Genomic DNA, 19,511 nt, shown 5'->3' with positions numbered 1-19,511 from the left:
TTTTTCTCATCTTGATAGATAATGGGGCAGTTTTTTTTTTTTTTTTTTTGGTCTCGCAAGCTCATGTGTTAGCAAAACATACACATTAAGTATTGACGGTTTCATTACTTGGATTTAAGAGATTTTTTATTTTTTTAGAACAAATTAACTCTTTTTCAAAATGTAATTTATGCTTTTATGTCATAATAAAGTTAACAATTTTCCTTTTAAAAAAAATCCAATTCCTAACTATTATAGGGTTGTAATATTTGGTAAAAAAAGAAAAAGAAAAAGATAACCTTTGTAAAAAAAAAACCTAAGAGCATTCGCATTAGTTTGTACAAAAATTCTTATCTTCTACTTTTCCTATTTTTACATCTTCACTTTTCAAAATTCCTTATAGACTATATATTTTACATAACATTTCATTAAAATATAATTTTTTTTAATTGTTTATTTTTCTTCACATACAACAATCATCATCAATTGTAAGTTCCAATTAGCTCAACCGGTCAAGTCTTTGATGGTTGAATAAGAGATCTAACATTCAATCATTGCTTACACCAAAAACCAATTGGTGTCTTAGTATGATAATAAAAAATATCATTAAGAGCGAACGCTATAGGTTGAAACTTTAAAAAAACAAAAAATCATCATCTATTTTTTTTTTTCATCCTTGAGATATGTAAAGAAATAATAAAAAACTAAATGCAAAATAATGAATTTAGATAACAAGATTACTGTAATAAATTTGCAAATTTACACAATCATACAATGTGGGTTATTTTTAAACAAAATCGTGTAAACATTCATTTTTCTATTATACACTCAAGTGGTCTAAGATATAGCTTTAGAAGAGCTTCTCTGAAGAAAAAAAAAAAGCTTTAGAGGACGATATATATATTTTTTATATAAAAAAAATTAAAAATTAAAAAGGGTTTTAGGGTAGGGCGTGGGTGGGTTTATTTATTTTTTTGTGAATGGGTTTTAGGGTTTGAGGGCTACACGACTCACACCTATATATGAGTATCATCAGATCAATGATCACACGACTCAACACCTATTCTCAGTTGAAGGAAGAAAGCAAAATGTCGAATTCGAACCTGCCGCCGGAACTCATCGCAGACATACTGCCACACCTTCCCGCGAAGTCTCTTTCTCGATTCAAGTGCGTCTCCAAGCCATGGTGCACTCTCATCTCTCATCCTGATTTCGTCAAAACCCATCTCCACCGCGCCCAATTCCGCCGAATCCTCCTATCCTCCGCCAACTCCTTCTACTCCATCGACCACGAAACCGACGACCTCGCAGCCGCAGTCGATCTCCACTACCCTCGCGACCAAACCCAAAACCCAAAACCTCAACCCCACGCGGTTCAGATTATCGGGTCTTGCAATGGCCTAGTCTGCATTATGACTCAACCCGACATCTTCTTCATATTCAACCCAACGACCCACCAGTCCACCCGATTACCCTACGCTTCAATCGGGTTTGGAGGCTCGTCTGCTGCCATTGGTTACGGGTTCGGTTACGCGCCCTCCATTGACGATTACAAGCTCGTCAAGGCCGCGCCCTCGCCTGCCATTGGTGTGTTTTCTCTGAGAGACGGTGACTGGAATACGAGGAGTGGCTTTCTTTACCAGGATCCGGAGAACCCAACAAGGCCTGGCCATTTTTACCGGAATCCAATTCAGGGCGAGAAGGACCCACTTCCACCTGCGACATCTCTCAATGGTTCTCTCCATTGGGTCTTCAAACTTCACAGTACTGGAGGCAAGTGCATCATTGGCGTTTTCAATTTGGAAACCGATAAGAGGGGGTTCATGCAGGTGCCCGAAACCGCCGTGTCGGGTTTTAGCACAGGGGTTGTGAATGGGAGTCTATGTTTGATGCATCGTGAGGATGGTCTAAGGCGTGGATATTTCTGGGTTATGAAGGAGTATGGAGTGGCAGAGTCTTGGACCAAGATTTTGGTTGAAGACCCGTTTCTTGTGGCAAAACCGTTGTGTTTGTGGAAGAATTCCAAGATTTTGATCGCCAAGGACAAGAAGGAGTTGGTTCTGTTTGATCCCAAGGATGGTACATGCAAGAATTTTGAAGTGGCTGGCATTCCGGATAGGTTTTATGCGGATTCATATGTGGAAAGCCTTGTGACTGTGCCAGTTATCACAAAAAAGAAAAGTAAACTTGAATCGTTTTGCTTGTGTTTCTGATTATGAGTTTGCAGTTTGAATTTGATAATATGTTATACTGTGATAATGTCTTAGAAAGCCTTGTGACCTTGCCAGTTATCGCCAAAAAGAAAAGTAATTTTGAGTAGTTTTGTTTGTGTTTCTGATTATGAGTTTGCAGTTTGAATTTGATAATGGGCCAAAATCCTAACTATGTAGTTAGTAGTTCTGTTTTCCAAACTATATTTTTTACTAGCATTTCGAGTTTAAGAGACTCGATTTAGGGTCTATAAATCGTGGCACTTTTTCCACGTGGCATCAGTGAAGAAAACCACAACAACAAAAAATGTGTTCATCAGTGAAGAAAGAAAAAAAAAAAAAAAAAACCCAAAGAAGAATATGTCTTCATCAGAGAAGGAAAAAAAAAAAAACCCAAAAATAGAAACAAGGGTCGCGGGGCGACCTGGGTCACGCGGCGGCTTGGGTCGCGTGCGGCCTGGGTCGGCTTGAGCTCCATCTCCATTTCTTCTTCTTTTCTTTTTTTTTTTCTTTCTTTCCGCGTTATTTGCTGTTTCTGCATTTTGGGTCATTAATAATATTATTTTTGGGTTAGAAATTGAGTCTTAGAGACTCGATTTTCTTGTAGATGCCACCTGGAAAAAGTGCCACATCAGATGTGAACAACTCATAAAAATTGAGTCGCAAAAACTCGATTTATACACCCTAAATCGAGTTTTTTAAACTCGAGATGCTAGTAAAAAATATAGTTTGGGAACCAGAACTACAAACTACGTAGTTAGGATTTTATGGCCATTTGGCCATTTTGGCCTTGATAATGTTGTAGTAGTTGCAGCTACTAAATTACATCAGCTTCTCTTAAACTTATTAGTAAATTTATAATTTCAGTATTTCTTGTGTTTGATATATTATTCCATTTTGGTTAAGGGGTGAACTGCTAAATATTCCACCCCCAAAACGACTGAATCAGTACGTGCCCCAATTTCATTACAATCTGCACATGCTATAATTAAAACAAGCCATTGATTCGTTGACACCACTTACAAGTATCTTGTCTTGCTCACTCACACCACTTAGATGTCTCAACTCAACCCTCAAAAAGAAACCTATTTTTTAAAAGTAATAGCTCAATACATAATACCCTAATATATTCTATAATAGGAGAATAAATACAAAAACTTTGCAAGCATGGAGAATAATTTTAAACTATAAAAACTTATAATTTAAACAATCTATTGATGACATAGCTATTGATCTTTAATTTTCTAGAAATTTTGCAAACATGAAGGATATAAAAAGAAAATGTAATCCAATGGTAGATTTGTTAAAATTCACCTCCAATAAAAAAATATTGAGTAAGGTTGTAGCCTTAGGTTATAACAAATTTTGTAGCTAAACTTTGTCCTTAATTTAATTTTAATAGTCTGTCAATTTTTATATTCTCACCGTAACTTTTAAATTTTCAAATTTGAAGTTGTTATTTCCTTATTTTATTTTATATTTTTATGATTTTAATGCTTTCCTAGTAAATTAGAGATCTTTTATGGTTCTTATTAACCAAAAGAAAAAAGAAAAAGAAAAAAAAAAGATCTTTTATGGTAAGAAAGTAAAGAAGCTACTTTTTAGAATACTTTTATTTGTAAATCAAGTTTATGAATAGTTCCCTTAAAAGTTACCATGGTTTTTTAGGAGAGTTGTGGTGTGTTTTTGTATTAGAATCCTTTTTCCTCTCCCTTGTGTGTGTTTGTTTCTTAAAAACAAAAAAAGTTTATGAATAATTTTACTCATAAAATCAAGATTATGGAGCGTTTACCCAAAATAAATAAATTTATGTAGCAATAATTTGAAAATTAAAATAAAATTTCTCTATATGTTTTTAAGCAAAATAACAAGTTAATTATAAAAAGGAGGTCAAAACGAAAGAGCCTTATGCTCTCAATTTTATGTTGTTGACGCATGTGGTTTAAGTATTGTTCATAATCCAAATTGACTCCTCTATTTTAATTTTGATAACTATAACTAACTGTTGAGGGGGAAATTGATTCCTCTAAATAAAATATGGAAAAACCAACCCAAAACTCAACGATGGGCTCTTGAGATGATGTCCAAAAGCTTTCGATGTGGTGATGAGTCTATCCAAGCAAGAAATAAAGGCTGCACTTTGACAAAATAGCATCAAAAGCCCAATAAAAACACTTCACAATAGTTAATTAGTATGTAAGATCCTGTTTTGATAATACAAGAAAAATAAATTCTCCAGCGATAGGGTGAAATTACACTTAAAGTCTCGCAGTTCAATTATTAAATAGATTTAAGAAAGTGCTTACTTCTGGAAGTCCTTGTGTGTCTTGGTCAGGGGGATTTATTGTACTTTCAATTATCATTACATCAATATGAGGGAAGAATTACACTGTTATAAATACATTATATCCTTCAATAATAAAACAAAAAGTAAAAATTAAAGATTCCATAGTGAGAAGAAAGGGATTAATTGGCATGGTGTGAAGGGAGAGAGAGATTCCAGCTCAGTTAAGTAAATGTTGAACTAAGATTCTTGGATAGCAGACTTAATTATCCTAGAATTTAGCCATAAATGAGAGATTTTCTTTTGGGGCTACTTTGCCTCTTTGGGTAATATGACACATGGTGAGTATTTGGGGTAATCTTGCATTAAATGTCAAGATTTCTGAAGCTGAGTTTAACCAATAGGATTAAGACAGGTATCAAGAAGGAATCTTAGTGCTACAACTGAGATTTAGACCCTAGGAAGTAGGATTCAACACCTCAAGCCAGATGTCAAAGTTTAAACCCATTTTAGAGGGTTCTGTTGGAGATCCCTTTATACCCTCCAAATCACATGTTCCCAAAATTTTCCTTTTAGGATTCATGGGCTTGACACATGAACCATTTCTTGAACATTTTTGACATTTATAGCATTGATTTGTTGAGATTTGGGTAACTTGGTTTTAGCTCCCTTTCCACTGGAGATATATTCTCGAGCGAAATGATGAAGTTCCATCACCCATTAGACTTCAGCTGATGTCACAACCTTTGGGCATTTGTTCACATCAGGTAGAGGGTGACAGAAAGTTGATGTGATAGCCCCTAGTTCATTCTCAAAGGCTTGATTCTATCTTGTAGGGGCCTCCAGCTAGACATTGGTCAAGGATGAACAAGATGGGGGCTGGTTGTCTATTTTAGTTCTTTGTGCTTACTAGAGTTCTTCGGATTGGGCTTGCTCACGTGGGTTGGACCCTCTGGGTTGGGTTGCGTTCATCCCCTCTTGAGCTTGTTCTCTTTTTATAGTATATTTGGACCTACAAAACGGACATCAATGACACATTGCCATGGGTTTTCATCTCTCATGGACACTTATTATTAGTAAATGTTTTGGGTTTTGATGGATATTTGGGCAATGAGTAGTAATATTTAAAATCAAATCATAAGCTTAATTACTTCAAAACACCTTTGTAAATAACATTTACTTATTTTTTTGAAATGATGAATTCCATATCCTAAGTTATGTTTATGGTTTCTGAGAATCATGTTATAATTTAAATGGTGAGCTTGTAGGATGATTAGTTACCTTGAGATTTGAAAATAAATATTATGAATGTTGTGATATAAATAGTGACCATGGGTTCTATATAAATTCCATGGGTTTATAGTGGTATAAGATAAATATCATAGTTTTAAGATAAACAACTTTCCATGAGCTCTCATAAGATGATTGCCATAGATTATAGTAATATTGAAACATTGTTCATCATTGGATTTTTTAAGGGAAATAATTATGACATAGTATTCTTGCCAAGTATTAATAATCTTGAGCTTTTAATAAAATAGTGCTAATGTAAATTAGGTTTTTAATATTACCAGTGAGAACTGGGTTTTTTGACATTACTAATGGGAACTGGGCTTTTTTATGTTGCCAGTGGGAATTGGACTTTTTATATTGTCAATGAGAACTGAGCTTTTTGATAAATAATTTTTCATGAAATTAAATCTCATCGATTTGAATTCCACTTATAAAATTGTTTTGCCACATACTTGAATTTTGGATTTTAATTATGGATTTGAATTCCATTGATAAAATTATTTTGCCATGTATTTGAATCATGAGCGTTAATTATGGATTTGAATTCCATTGATAAAATTGTTTTACCATGTATTTGAATCATGAGTTTTTCAAATATTGCTAAGCATAAAAATTCTTGGGCTTTAGAAAGAATGAGATTTTAACTTGCTTAATAAATAATTTAGGCTTTACAAAAATATTGGGTTTTATAGTGTTTTACATTTGTAGCTCAATTTTGTGATGGAAAGATGAATGGTTGTGGGCTAGCATAATAATAGTAAAAAATATTTAAGTATTCCCAATAATTTGTCAATGACGTTTAAAAAATAAATAGTTATTATTTAAATAATATTAGGTGTAAAAAAAATTACCCTATCACTAACAGGCAACAATTTTTTTTTTTTTTTTGACTGAAATGATAGAAGTATATTAAAAATAAGAAAAAGAGTACCAAGTTCATAAACCTGAGGGCTGTACAAACAGCCAAGCTCAGTGGTATGCAACCCTAAAGCTAGACATCAAAAACAAAATAAAAGAAACTAAAACAACTATAACGAAAGGCCACTGAGAGTCAGTGGGTTTGACGGGCTAAAGCTAGACGTTGGTATTCTTCAAGCAGGGACGTTGCAGCTTTAAATATGGCATTGGGCTGGGTTTGACATTGCTCAAAATGGAAGCGGTTTCTTGCGTTCCGCAGGGACCATGCAATCATTGCCCAGCTTTCCAACTCTTTGGCGGAAAGTCTCTCAATCATTGAATGTGTGAGGAAGCAGAAGCTTGGCATTACCGAACAACTCTTCTGAAGTTTACCCTGACCAAGTGCCCAAACGTTACGCGCCAAAGAACACTCCCAGAGAATATGGCATTTTGTCTCGTCACTCTGCCCACAGAAAGTACACGTCGGGTCGATCTGGACTTTGCATCACAGGAGATTGGCTCAGGTAGGTAGGATATCAGAGTAAGCTCGCCAAATGAAAATTTGAACTTTAGCAGGGGTGTTTAAGGTCCACACATTGTTCCACATGCGTTTGTCTTGGCTAGCCATAGAGTGCTCATCTGAAGGAGGTTTGCTCAAACGGAGGGCCACCTGATATGCTGTCTTGACTGAAAACGTTCTTCACTTATTTTCATTCCAACAAAGCTTGTCTCTTCTGTTAGTATTACCCAGGTTGATCTTCAGAATATCGTCCCTAGTGGAGTTGTAGAACATGGCTGGGATTTTTGCTCTATCCCATTGTCGATAATCCGCGTCAAACAAAGCACTCACCTTCATAAACCGGTCTGCTCCAGGTCAAAAACTTGGGGGGCGGAGTAGCCATTTATGGCTATCAACACCAACAGTCATTCCATCTCCAATTTGCCATACGGAGCCGTCCCTAATGAGGTTTCTAGCTTGGGGTAAACTTTGCCAAACATATGATGGATTATCCCCTAACTTCACATCCATGAGAGAGCCTGTGGGGAAATATCAAGCTTTATACACACGATAGAAAAGTGAATGCATACCATGAAGTAGACGCCAAGCTTGCTTTGCTAGCATTGCTAGGTTGAAGGCATTGATATTGCGGAAACCCATCCCTCCTCCATTTTTTAGAGTGCATAACTTACCCCAATTAATCCAATGATTTTTTTTTCTTCTTTTGTCCCCACCAATACTTGGCCAACACCAAGTTAATCCCATCACAAATGGTCTTTGGGATCTTAAAGATACTCATGGAGTAAGTGGGAATCACTTGGGCAACAATAAGGACTTCCCTCCCAGCCTTAGAGATAAACTTCTCCTTCCAGCTCATAACCCGGTTAGATATCATTTCTTGAATGTCTTTGAAAGTACTCACCCTAGACTTACCCCCAACCATTGGCAAACCCAAGTATTTTTCACAGTCCGTCATAATTTGTGCCCCCAACATGCCTTGGATTGCTGCCTTATCCTCTAGTTGTGTATTATGGCTAAAAAACAAAGATGTCTTCTGTTGATTTATAGCTTGACCGGAGGCTTCTTTGTATTGTGCAAGAATTTTTAGCAAATTTTGGCATTTTGTGGTCTTAGCTTCACATAAAAGGAGACTATCATCTGCAAAGAGTAAGTGGGATATTTGAACTCCACCTTTATAGGAGCTGATCCCATTGATCTGGTGTGTCTCTGTAGCCTTTTGCAACAATGATGATAATCCCTCAGCACATAGTAAAAAGAGATACAAGAAGAGAAGGTCACCTTGTCTAATCTCATTGGACAGAGAGATAAATAATTTTGGTTCACCATTAATGAATACTGAATAGGTTGGCGTTATGACTGATTCCATTGCTCAATTAACCCATTGCTTTGACACCCCAATCTTCAACATTATCTTTCGGAGAAAATCCCACTCCAAATGGTCATAGGCTTTGCTAATGACCAGCTTCCTAGCCATGTGACCCACTTTCCCTCTTCGCCTATTCTGCATTTGGTGTAGCATCTCATAGGCAATAGTTGTACTATCTGTAATGAGTCTATCTGGCATGAAGGCACTCTGAGAATCAGAGATGATTTGTGGGAGTAGATTTTTTATTCTATTAGCCAAGACTTTCGAGACTATCCTATATACCACATTACCCAAATTGATTGGCCTATACACTGAGATGAGTTGTGGGTTGTTCTTCTTTGGTATCAAAGCAATGTATGTATAGTTCATCTTCTTCAAGTATTTGCCAGAGTGTAACACAGAGAGCACGGCAGAGGTAACAACCATAAATTTTTTATAAAAAATGAAAAAAATTAATACTTGGCCCCAACATAATCCTTAACCCCCTTAAACAAAAAATAAAAAAATCAAATAACAACAATAAAAATTAATCCAAAAAACAACAACAAAAGTCCAACAACAACAAATGAACAAAATATTCAACAAAAATCCCTTTCAAAAAAAAAAAAAAAAAACTCCTAATTATTCAAATTTGTAACTTATTAAACTCATTCTATAAAAATAATTTATGATTTCATTTTTCCTAAAAAATGATATCAAGAGAGACATTATGGCCCTGAGTTCTCCTTAGTGGAGCCAACAACTTTGCTTTCCTCGACATTGCTATCATAGTAGCAGTGGTGGTTCTAGGAAATTTTTTTAATGTGATTATCAAGAAATTTAAATTATACAAAATTTAATAAAAAGATTACTTCATATATTGACAAAAACACACACACACACACACACACACACACACACACACACAAATACATAAAATCTTACAATTTACTTTTAGGGTGAGTTTGGTTCAGTTTTTTGTAAAAGTGCATAATGAAAAAGTGGAGTTTTCAACAAGTACATAATGAAAAAGTGCATTTTCAAAAAGCTGAATGTTTTGTAAAAGTTGTTAAAAAGTGCTTTTTGAAAAAGTTGAGTGTTTGGCTAGCACTTATAAAAGTGGCAATTTGAGGGATAAATTATCAAAAATGACAATGTATATATAAGAGCATCTCCAGCGGGTTAGATAAATTTTTGTACTGTTTGGACAATCAACAGTGACATTTATCTTTTTCCTACCCACTTTTTTAATTTTTATTTTATAATCAAATTTATTCTTTTTTAATATTTATTTATTCTTTTTCTATTCATTCTCAACAATTATATTTTTCAACAAAAATGTTATATCCACAATATTTTTTGCAATACTTTTACAAGAATCATAACAAAATCTTATATGGAAAGTTGTTAGTAGTTCTAATTTGAACCCATCACTGAAATTATATTTTTACTCACCAATATTAGCTAATTACTTAAAATTTATTGTAAAAATATTGTGGTAATATTTTTAAATTGTAATTTCTAATTCTTTGCCTTTCTTTCATCCATACGTTTCCTTTTCCTTTTTTTTTTTCCTTGCATTTTGTCCATCACACACGTATACCATTGTCCACATCCTTTCCTTTTTCTTTTTCTTTACTTCCACTTTCCAGAAGCTCCCTCATTCTTTCTTTTTCTTTTTTTTTTTTTTTTCCTTTACTTCCACTTGATTCTAGAAGCTCTCCAACTCTCTCTTTTTTTTTTTTTTCCTACTTGATTCCATAAATTCCCTAGCTCTCTTTGTGATATTTGATTCCATAATCTTGCTTGCCTTTTTGGTGTCATTATCTTCAAAGTTCAAACACACAGACACACATGGAGAGAGGAGAAATCGCCTTTCCTCCACCACACCGCCACCGCTGCTCCTCCTCCTCACTACAGAGTGCATGCAACCAGGGGTCATATCGGCTTCTATTTTTTTTTTCTTGATCATTTATTGTTGTTCTAATTTTTTTTTTCCGTTCTTGATTTGCTATTGTTGTTGTTTTGATTTTAGATTTGTTGTTTAAATTATATCAGTTTTATGAGAGCAAGAATTTTTTTGCTTTTATTGTTGTGGTTTGATTAATTTTAAGATTATGTTTTTGAGTTTGTATTTTGATTATGCTTGAGATGGGAGGCATGAGAGGAGCTTCGTGCAAAGGGAGAGCAGAGAGATGAGATGAGGGGCGTGAGGCTTCAGGCGTGAGAGAACTGGAATTTTTATGGGTATTTTCGTAATTCACCATCAGCCCAACGATAATAGTTCAAACGCGAATGCACATTTTGATTTATGGACCTCCTGCGGTCCATAAATATTGCGCGTTTTGAACGCATTTTTTGCCTGGACCCAAAACGCAACTTTTATCAAAAAGTTGCGTTTTGGGCTGAGCCAAACGCAATTTTTCTTTAACTTTTTGTAATATGGGCATTTTCAGCTCCTAAAAGTGCAAACAAACGCACACTTAGGAATGTGTTTTTTTATTTTATTTTTTATTTTGAAATCATTGTATAATAGTCTCTTTATCAATTCTAGAAACTACATCTCTTTCAAAATTTTAGTTAAATAAAATTTGTCTTGAGCCTTTTCTTTTTGTTTGTCAAGACTTGATATATTGTTAAGAGAACCAAAGTTTAAGAACAAAATCTAGCTACAAACTTAGTTATAGCCTAAAGCTACAACTTTCACTAAACAAATTAACATGGCTACGTATTTTGAAAATCTAACCATTGAATTGTATGTTCTTTATGTTCTTAAAACATATCAAATTTCATACTAATTGGATGTTATTTAATATTCAATCCATAAACTTAATTTTTATATATAATTTTAGACTACAAAAATTCAAAATTTAAACATTTAATTGATAACATAGATATTGATCTTTGATTTTCTTTAAATTTTGCAAGTATGGAAAATATTAGGAAAAAAAAAATGCAATCCAATAGTGGATTTGTCAAAATTCACATACAATAAAAAAAATTGAGTGGAATTGTTATCTTAGTCTACAAGACTACAATCAAATTTGTTTCCAAACTTTGTTCAAAGTTTAATTATGTTAGCTCTAAAAGAATTTAGGTGGTGACAATTTTTTTTTTAAGAATAAAAAAATCATGAATTTTTTAAAATTTATATATAATAATTATTTTTTTCCAAGTTAGAATGGTTATGTGGCCACCCAAGACACAATGTGAAGCGAAAGCTACCACTGTATAGTAGCTCTTCTTTTTGTTCTCATTTTATCTCTTATTAATTTCTTTTTTCCTTTTCATTTTTTTAATAGAAGGAAATATATTTGTATGTTTTTATTTTTTTTATTAATATATTTAAATTTTTTTATTAAATTTTTTATAATTTAAGTTGTAAAACTTTTATGTATTTGTCAATAACAGAATCTTCAATTAATATTTCATTTCCTTTTCTTTTCTTTTATGTAGAGTGAGTGTTTGGATCCGCATTTGTGTTTCCACGTTTATGTTTTCAGCCTCTTTTTCTTTTTCTTTTTCTTTTTTCCTCACGCATTTTCTGCTTTTTGAGAAAAAATACTGTTTATCACTATTCACAATACTATTCACGCACTGTAGCAGCACTATTTACGTACTGTTTATAGGACCCACAGCCACTTTATTCGAAAAAAAAATATTAAAAATGGGTTTTACGGTACTATTTATACATTTAAAAATTATTTTGCTATAATATTTTCAGTTTTCAATTTCAGCAAAAATAAATTGTACCCAAACGAATTGATAATCTTTTAATTTACGCTCATGGCATTTGTGGTAAGAACATAAATATACACATATTTAAAAATTATTTGTTACAATATTTTCAATTTTCAATTTTCAATTTCAATAAAAATAAATGGGACCAAAACGAACGGATAATCTTTTAATTTATGCTCGTGGCATTAGTGGTAAGAACATAAATACACATTCACACGCACGCTGCTCTGCAGCTGAAAATGTCGAACCTGCCGCGTGAACTCATCGTAGACATACTGTCCCGACTGCCGGTCAAGTCTCTCTGCCGATTCAAGTGCGTCTCCAAGCCATGGCGCACTCTCATCTCTCATCCCGATTTCGTCAAAACCCACCTCCACCGCGCCCAATTCAAGCGACTCATCTTAGCCTCCGGCAATTCTCTCTACTCCATTGACCACGAAACCTCTTTCGAAAACGACGTCGTCGCCGTCGCTCTCGATTATTTCCCTCTCGACCAAAACCACCAACTCTCGATTGCAATTATCGGTTCTTGCAACGGCCTCCTCTGCCTTAGGTCTCAACCCAACACCTTCTTCGTTTTCAACCCGGCTACCCACGAGTCTGCCCGAATACCCGATGCCCCGACTCCTTACGGGTTCGATCACGCTATTTTGGCATATGGGTTCGGTTACACTCCCTCTATCGACGATTACAAGCTCGTCAAGGCCGTCAACGCACCTCTCGTGGCTGTGTTTTCGCTGAAAACCAGCACGTGGAAATTGGTCGAGGGCTTCCACTACGAGGTATGGGAGGGCTCACTTCCATGTGGGACTCATCTCAACGGCGCTCTCCACTGGGTATTCAAGCGTCGCAGCGGAGGTGAGTGCGTCATCGCCGCCTTTGATTTAGAAACCGATACGATTCTAGAAATGCCGGTACCGGCAATTTCTGTGTCGGGTTTCAGCACTGGGTCTTTGAAAGGGTGCCTTTGTTTGATGGATCTTGTCTTTGGCCTAAGGCGTCGAGATATTTGGGTCATGAAGGAGTACGGTGTGGGAAATTCTTGGACTAAGATTTTGGTCGTGGACCCGTGTTATGAGGTGAAGCCGTTGTGTTTGTGGAAAAAATCCAAGATCTTGATGACAATCGATGGGAACGAGAACGAGAACGAGAACGGGAACGAGCTGGTTCTGTGTAATCCAAAAGATGGGACGTGCAAGAATTTTGAGGTAGTCGACATTCCGTTTTGGTTTTATGCAGATACATATGTGGAAAGCCTTGTCTCGCCCAAATTTTCTGCAATAGTTTGAAGGTGGTCTATGTTTGTTTTGTTGTGTTTTCTGATTTTGAATGTTATTAAGTATTTCTGCTGATTCTTAAGAGTTCTTTAGCTTGCTTCTTGAGATTTGGGGCTTGTTGGTGACATGTGGTTACTTCTTACATTGTAATTGTACTAATTCCACGTTCTCATTATGTTTCAATAGACTTTCAAAACTTTGGGTTCAAATACTAGAAGAAATATGTTGTAGACCATGTGTATCGTTTAAAGAAAATTCTGTATATTTACAAATACTTTTAGCAGTTCAATTAGGACCCCAGCAGCTCAATTGCATAACTTTTCTTAGCGATTCCTCGGACATTTTCGTATTATCACATTTTAGAAATAGCAGAAGAAGATGGAGCAGAGAGCCTCTTGGCCTGAGAATATGATCTGAAACTCTTCTTGGGATGTTGTTACAGTGACCTTAGTGTATTGCTCCACCTGCAAATCCCTTGGTTTTTCATTGCCTCCACTGCTCCAAGGCTTGCTGCCACTGTCCAATCTCTGCTTGTTGAACTCATATTTCTTCCCGACTTTGAATTAGAAACTAATTGCATAAATTGGAAATGAGAAGTTAGAACTTAGAAGCCTGAAAGAGAACAGCTTTGAAGGTGTTGAATTGTCAAATAGCACTTTCTTATGTAATGAGGGAGATATGGCAAAGTGTGGAAAGAGGTATGACTTATGAGGACGGAGGCAAAGTCTACTCTCACAAGCCTCCAGAACATGCCTAATCAAATCTATAGCTGCATGTGTATACTTCATGTCCTCCCCGGGGTATCCAAATACAGTTTGTTCAAAGATAGATGCACTCCTTAGAGAATTTTGGTGGGGAAAAAGGGGCAGCAACAGGACAATATAATATACTTTATATCCAAAGGCATGGGATACCATTTGCCAAACAACTACAGGTGAACTTGGCCTTCAAAGAATGAAAGATGTAAACATAGCCTTGCTTACTAAATTAGGATGGAGTGTTCTTGTACAAGAAGAAAAAACTTTGGGTGAAATTTCTCAATGCGAAATACTTGCGGGGTAAATCTATATGGAAAGCAATATATGGAACTTAGCTTCTTGGGCACGAAGATCGATTTTAAACACTAAAGAGCTACTTCTCAATGGATTTTGCCATGTAATCAAAGCCTTGCATGTGATGTAACTTGGATGAACACGAACAGTTTGATGGAATCGCATAAAATGCCTGACCGTATAAAAATTGTGGACCAAATTAATTGTGTTTACAGGAATCCCCAAGAAGCATGGGAATACGTAGCCCAAGAAAGTAAGCATATTTACAGCTGGAATCCCCATCCTCACCTGTATGTGAAGTTGAATTTGATGCAGCAATTGAAAAGACAAGGCCAGCCTAGCTGTGGTGGGTAGGGACCACACTGAATTATTAGAATGCACTGATCCATTGATAGCTGAAGCAAGAGCAGCACCTTTGCCAGCAAGTAAAGCAAAATCAAAATAAATAGTTTTTCAATCAAATTCATTATCGAAATTCACAGTTCATTACCTGAAATCCAACTTTGCCCAGAGAAAGAGAGTGACTATTTCTATAATTAAAAAAAAAAAATCAAGCCACAAGAAAAGGCACACTTTTCTCTCCCTCTTAATTCTTGAAGAAATCAAACTTTTTATTTTTTATTTTTTTATTTTGGCATGTTGCTCACCTTGGTGTTCTTTATTTGATAAAATCTAATTTAAGATTGACTATGTTATAAGAAAGCTTAAGGAAATTCGTCATATTATCAATTTAAAAGTGTTAGGGGATTTATTTTTTGTTTATGTTACTCACACCTTGGCGTTCTTTATTTGATAAAATCTTATTTAAGATTGACTATGTTATAGAAAAGATTAAGTAGTTATATTATTAATTGAAAAGTGTTAGGAGAATTTAAATTCAAAACTTAATAACATCTGAGGTTGCGAGGTCTTCAGTCCGCTCAGGGATACCTCTCAATGAAGCTGTTCAATGGATATTCAAGCTTTGTGGTGGAGGTGAGTTTGTCATTGGTGCTACAGATTTAGAAACTGACACATTTAGGGACAACATGCCCGTTCCTGAAACCACCTTTGTTCGATGGATCTTGTGGAGGGTACAAGGCGTCGACCTTTTGGTAATGAAGGAGTACGGAGTGGGAGAGTAGTGGACTAAGATTTTAGTCGAAGATCCGTGTTATGTTATGTGGTCAGGCTGGTGTGTTTGTGACTATGTGGCAGAATTCCAAGATTTTGATGGAAACAAATTAGAAGGAGCCGGTTCTGTGTAATCCTAAGAATGGGACGTGCATGAATTTTGAGGTGGATGGCATTCAGGAGATGTTTTATGCAGATACAAATGTGTAGAAAGCCTTGTCTCGCCTAATTTTCAGCAATAGTTGAAGGTTGTCTTTGTTGTTTTCTTGTGTTTTCTGATTGTGATCTACCACTTTTAATGCAATCGAATGTAATAAGGAATTTCTGCTTTCGCTTTCTTAGTTCTCTAGCTTGCATTGTTGTGATTAGGGTGTTGGTAATTTACTTCTTGCATTGTAGTTGTACTAATGCCACATTCTCCTTTGTCTTTGCACTTTCTGGCAGAATTGACCTCAGTTTGAAAAAATGTCCAAGATCATTTCGATAGATTTCCAAAACTTCTGAGTTTAAATACTACTTTTAGTAGAACACTGTAACAATATTAGGGTTTTTTGAGCGAAATTGTTACAACTCCGTGGATGTAGGAAAATTGTCGAACCACGTAAGTATTGTCTTGCATGTGATTTTTTTTTTTCTCTATTTTTGCAACTCACAGATTTGGGAATTTCGTACATATTCTCATCATAAAGTAGAAGATATATGTCGTAGGCCGTGTATTTAAATAAAAAAAATATTGCAGTATATTTACAAACAATACTAGGAGCGCCTCAATTAGGACCCCAGCAGCTCAAATACATTACTTTTCTCAGTGACTCCTCTGACTCTTTCGTATTATCACATTTATACTTCTTAGATATAGCAGAAGAAGACGGAGTAGAGAGCTTCTTGGCCTGAGAATATGATCCCACACTGTTCTTGGCATGCTGTTGCAGTGACCCTAGTGCATTGCCCCACCTGCAAATCCCTTGGTCTTTCATTGCCTCCACTGTCCAAGCTCTGCTTGTTGAACTCATATTTCTTCCTGACTTTGAATTGGAAACTAAGTGAACAAATTGGAAATGGGAAGTTAGAACCTTTTTTTTGTTTTGTTTTTTTTTTTGTTTTTATAGGGAAAGAGGGGATATTTAGCTTTGATGGTGTTGAAGTGTCGAAGAGATCTTTCCTATATAATGAGAGAGATGGGGATGTGCGGAAAGAGATGTGGTGCAAGACTAAAGGCAAAACCAACAGCAGTTTGGAAGGGACCCCTGGTTTTCTAATATCAAAACCAATAATTACCGTGGCAGCTGAATTGCTCTGCCTTTGAACCTAGCCAGAGAGAGAAAGCGAAAGATAGAGACTAGCCAAGAAACACACAAGCCAACTTGGGGAATTTGTGGTTTTATAAGATAAGAAAAGAAAGGAAAAAAAAAAAAAAAAATTGAAAGCACAAGTGGGTTGTGATTAGATGATAAGCACAAGCAGAATTTGGTTATATGCAGAAGCACAAAACTGAAGATGCTATATGTCAGAAGCTAATAGTGACAGGGGAATAAAACTGACTATTGAGGATGTATCAATCGGATTCAATCTTGTACAAACACGTGGAGGAGTTTATGGATTTTATCCTGACCAAAAAATGTTCAATGTTTGGTTAGGAAAAATTGATAAAGCAAAGAATAAGCAGTATAAAGAATAAAATCGAGGTTTAGTTTAATTTGTGATATTTTTTTTTTGATAATTTATGGTTATAAAAAAAGAAGAGTGGGTATTCAAACCATTTTTCTCCCTGTAAAGAAAAAAAGACAATGCAACACCGCTAATTTCATAATAGAAACAAGTTGTACCAAATTATATATTCTCTCTCTAAATTTATATATATTTATGCTCATGTTAAGTCATATCAACAATCATGTTATTTTCTCTTTTTATTAGTCTTTTAACGATTCCACAACTTCCACTTCAGCTTTCATAACCTCCCTAACTCTCTCTCTCTCTCTCTCTCCATTGTTTTCAACTTCTCATGTATGCTTTTTATTGCCTCAGACTCTTCCTATCCTCCTTTCTTGCCCTTTCCTCTCCTCATTGAACCCAACCATTTTATACCTACTCAATTGCCACCACCACCTTTATAAAAGCAAAGAAATAATATATAAACCATTAGCCGTATGGTCTCTTTTAACTAGAAGATGAATAGTTTTGGATTTAGCTCCTACCAAAAAAAAAAAAAAAAAAAACTCATTTTAGAGCAATAATCCTGTATTCTTGAGTGGAGATATCGCTCTATTCCTTATAAAACTATATGGTATATCAAGTGTATTTTATATATTGGAGTATTATAAGTTTTTATTTTATGTATCTTTTACAACGAATTGTTGCCAAGGCAAAATGGTTTGATCTTTGTTCCAATACTAAAGGTAATCCCAATATTTGCAATTCTATGTTTCCATGTGTTTAATAAAATGACTATAAGAAGAATTTAAAAAAATCAAAGATGGTCATGTTTGTGTAGAAGAACAAATAGGAAAAATGAATGTTGAAGATACTATTATGTTAGTAAACTTCATTCATAAATAGGTTTTCAACACAACGAAAAATTCCTAATTTTGATAGTAAAAATAATATTGTGCAACAATAATTTTGATACATTATCCTCTTCTCCATTAACATGTTCTAGCAATTGAATATTTTTTCCCCTTTACCACCTAGATTTCAAAAGTTGAAATAATGAACAAAGATTTGCATAACATATACTTCATATTGGGATGCATCATACCAAAAAATATAAGACACATACAATAGTTTTGATACATTATCCTCTTCCCCATTAACAGGTTCTAGTAGTTGTAGATTTTTCCCCCTTTACAACCTAGATTTCAAAATTTGAAATAATAAAAACAAAGATTTGCATAATGTATGCTTCATATTGGGATGCATCGCACCAAAAAATGATAAGACATATAATATACTTATATAACAAATAATCTTTATTTTCATTATCCACATCATCTTTTCCAAAATTGAATAAACTATCTAAAAATTTTCTAACTCTAATACTAATAATAATAATCAAAGTCCTATCTAAGATGGTTCATTGAATATAGAACTGATTAAACACTATAATAATAACTCTTTGTTTGCTTAGATAATATAAACATATGAGTATATGAGTATGTTATATATTGTTTTAATTACTTTAAATTACAATCAATTGTCTCCTCCTCCATTATATTAGAAAAAAAGTTTAGGCTTTAATTAATTTTTTTATTACTTAATATCAATAAGTCACAATAATCATTCAAATAATAGTTACATTCTTACTCATATATATATATGAACAGATCAACAGACCATAACATGGAGTCCAAAAGTATGAGAGTAATATTCAACCGCACAAAAATTTACACGAATATTTGTCTTCTTTTTATTTTTCTACTTCTTTCTTTATTCTTGTTGTTATTGTGTCAATTTAAATTCATTGTTATTGTAAAACCATGTTTACTCTACACTATTTAATTATGAACTTTCTAGGGTATGTCATATATTTGATGTTTGATTTAAATGATTTCTTGACAAAATTTTGTTTGAATAATTTAATAAGTTATGTTATATATATATTTGGTTATTTGTTTTTGCAATTGTAGTTTCTTATGTGGTAGGAATTTCCTTTTGGCTGTTCACAAAATGATTCTTAACAAATCTTTCTTATAGATTTTTACTTTAAAATAAGTACCATATAATGATTATTAATGATATTCTCATGCATCACATGGTTTTGCGGTAAGTTACGATATAAAATTAAATTCTATTTGAAGCTAGAA

The 19,511-nt window shown here is 34.5% G+C and overlaps 3 protein-coding genes and 1 pseudogene across 3 annotated transcripts; 2 read left to right on the top strand and 2 right to left on the bottom strand.

Moving 5' to 3' along the window:
• The first annotated feature begins 1,044 nt into the window (after positions 1-1,044).
• Positions 1,045-2,276, top strand: LOC115954523 (F-box/kelch-repeat protein At3g06240-like). The gene has a single exon (XM_031072394.1). The coding sequence runs from the start codon at positions 1,068-1,070 to the stop codon at positions 2,190-2,192; it is 1,125 nt and encodes a 374-aa protein (XP_030928254.1). The 5' UTR covers positions 1,045-1,067; the 3' UTR covers positions 2,193-2,276.
• A 10,190-nt stretch (positions 2,277-12,466) lies between these two features.
• LOC115954670 (F-box/kelch-repeat protein At3g06240-like) lies at positions 12,467-13,755 on the top strand. Its single transcript, XM_031072591.1, has one exon. It carries the CDS (start codon positions 12,509-12,511, stop codon positions 13,556-13,558), a length of 1,050 nt encoding a protein of 349 aa, XP_030928451.1. The 5' UTR covers positions 12,467-12,508; the 3' UTR covers positions 13,559-13,755.
• A 76-nt stretch (positions 13,756-13,831) lies between these two features.
• On the bottom strand, positions 13,832-14,929 carry LOC115954671 (annotated as a pseudogene).
• A 1,471-nt stretch (positions 14,930-16,400) lies between these two features.
• Positions 16,401-17,018, bottom strand: LOC115954606. The gene has a single exon (XM_031072511.1). It carries the CDS (start codon positions 16,722-16,724, stop codon positions 16,479-16,481), a length of 246 nt encoding a protein of 81 aa, XP_030928371.1. The 5' UTR covers positions 16,725-17,018; the 3' UTR covers positions 16,401-16,478.
• Between the last annotated feature and the right edge of the window lie 2,493 nt (positions 17,019-19,511).

The sequence above is a fragment of the Quercus lobata genome, chromosome 8 (assembly GCF_001633185.2).
Source record: "Quercus lobata isolate SW786 chromosome 8, ValleyOak3.0 Primary Assembly, whole genome shotgun sequence".
NCBI classification, from domain to species: Eukaryota; Viridiplantae; Streptophyta; class Magnoliopsida; order Fagales; family Fagaceae; genus Quercus; species Quercus lobata.
The sequence above is the reverse complement of the archived record's forward strand: the minus strand, read 5'-3'. Positions and strand labels throughout refer to the sequence as shown.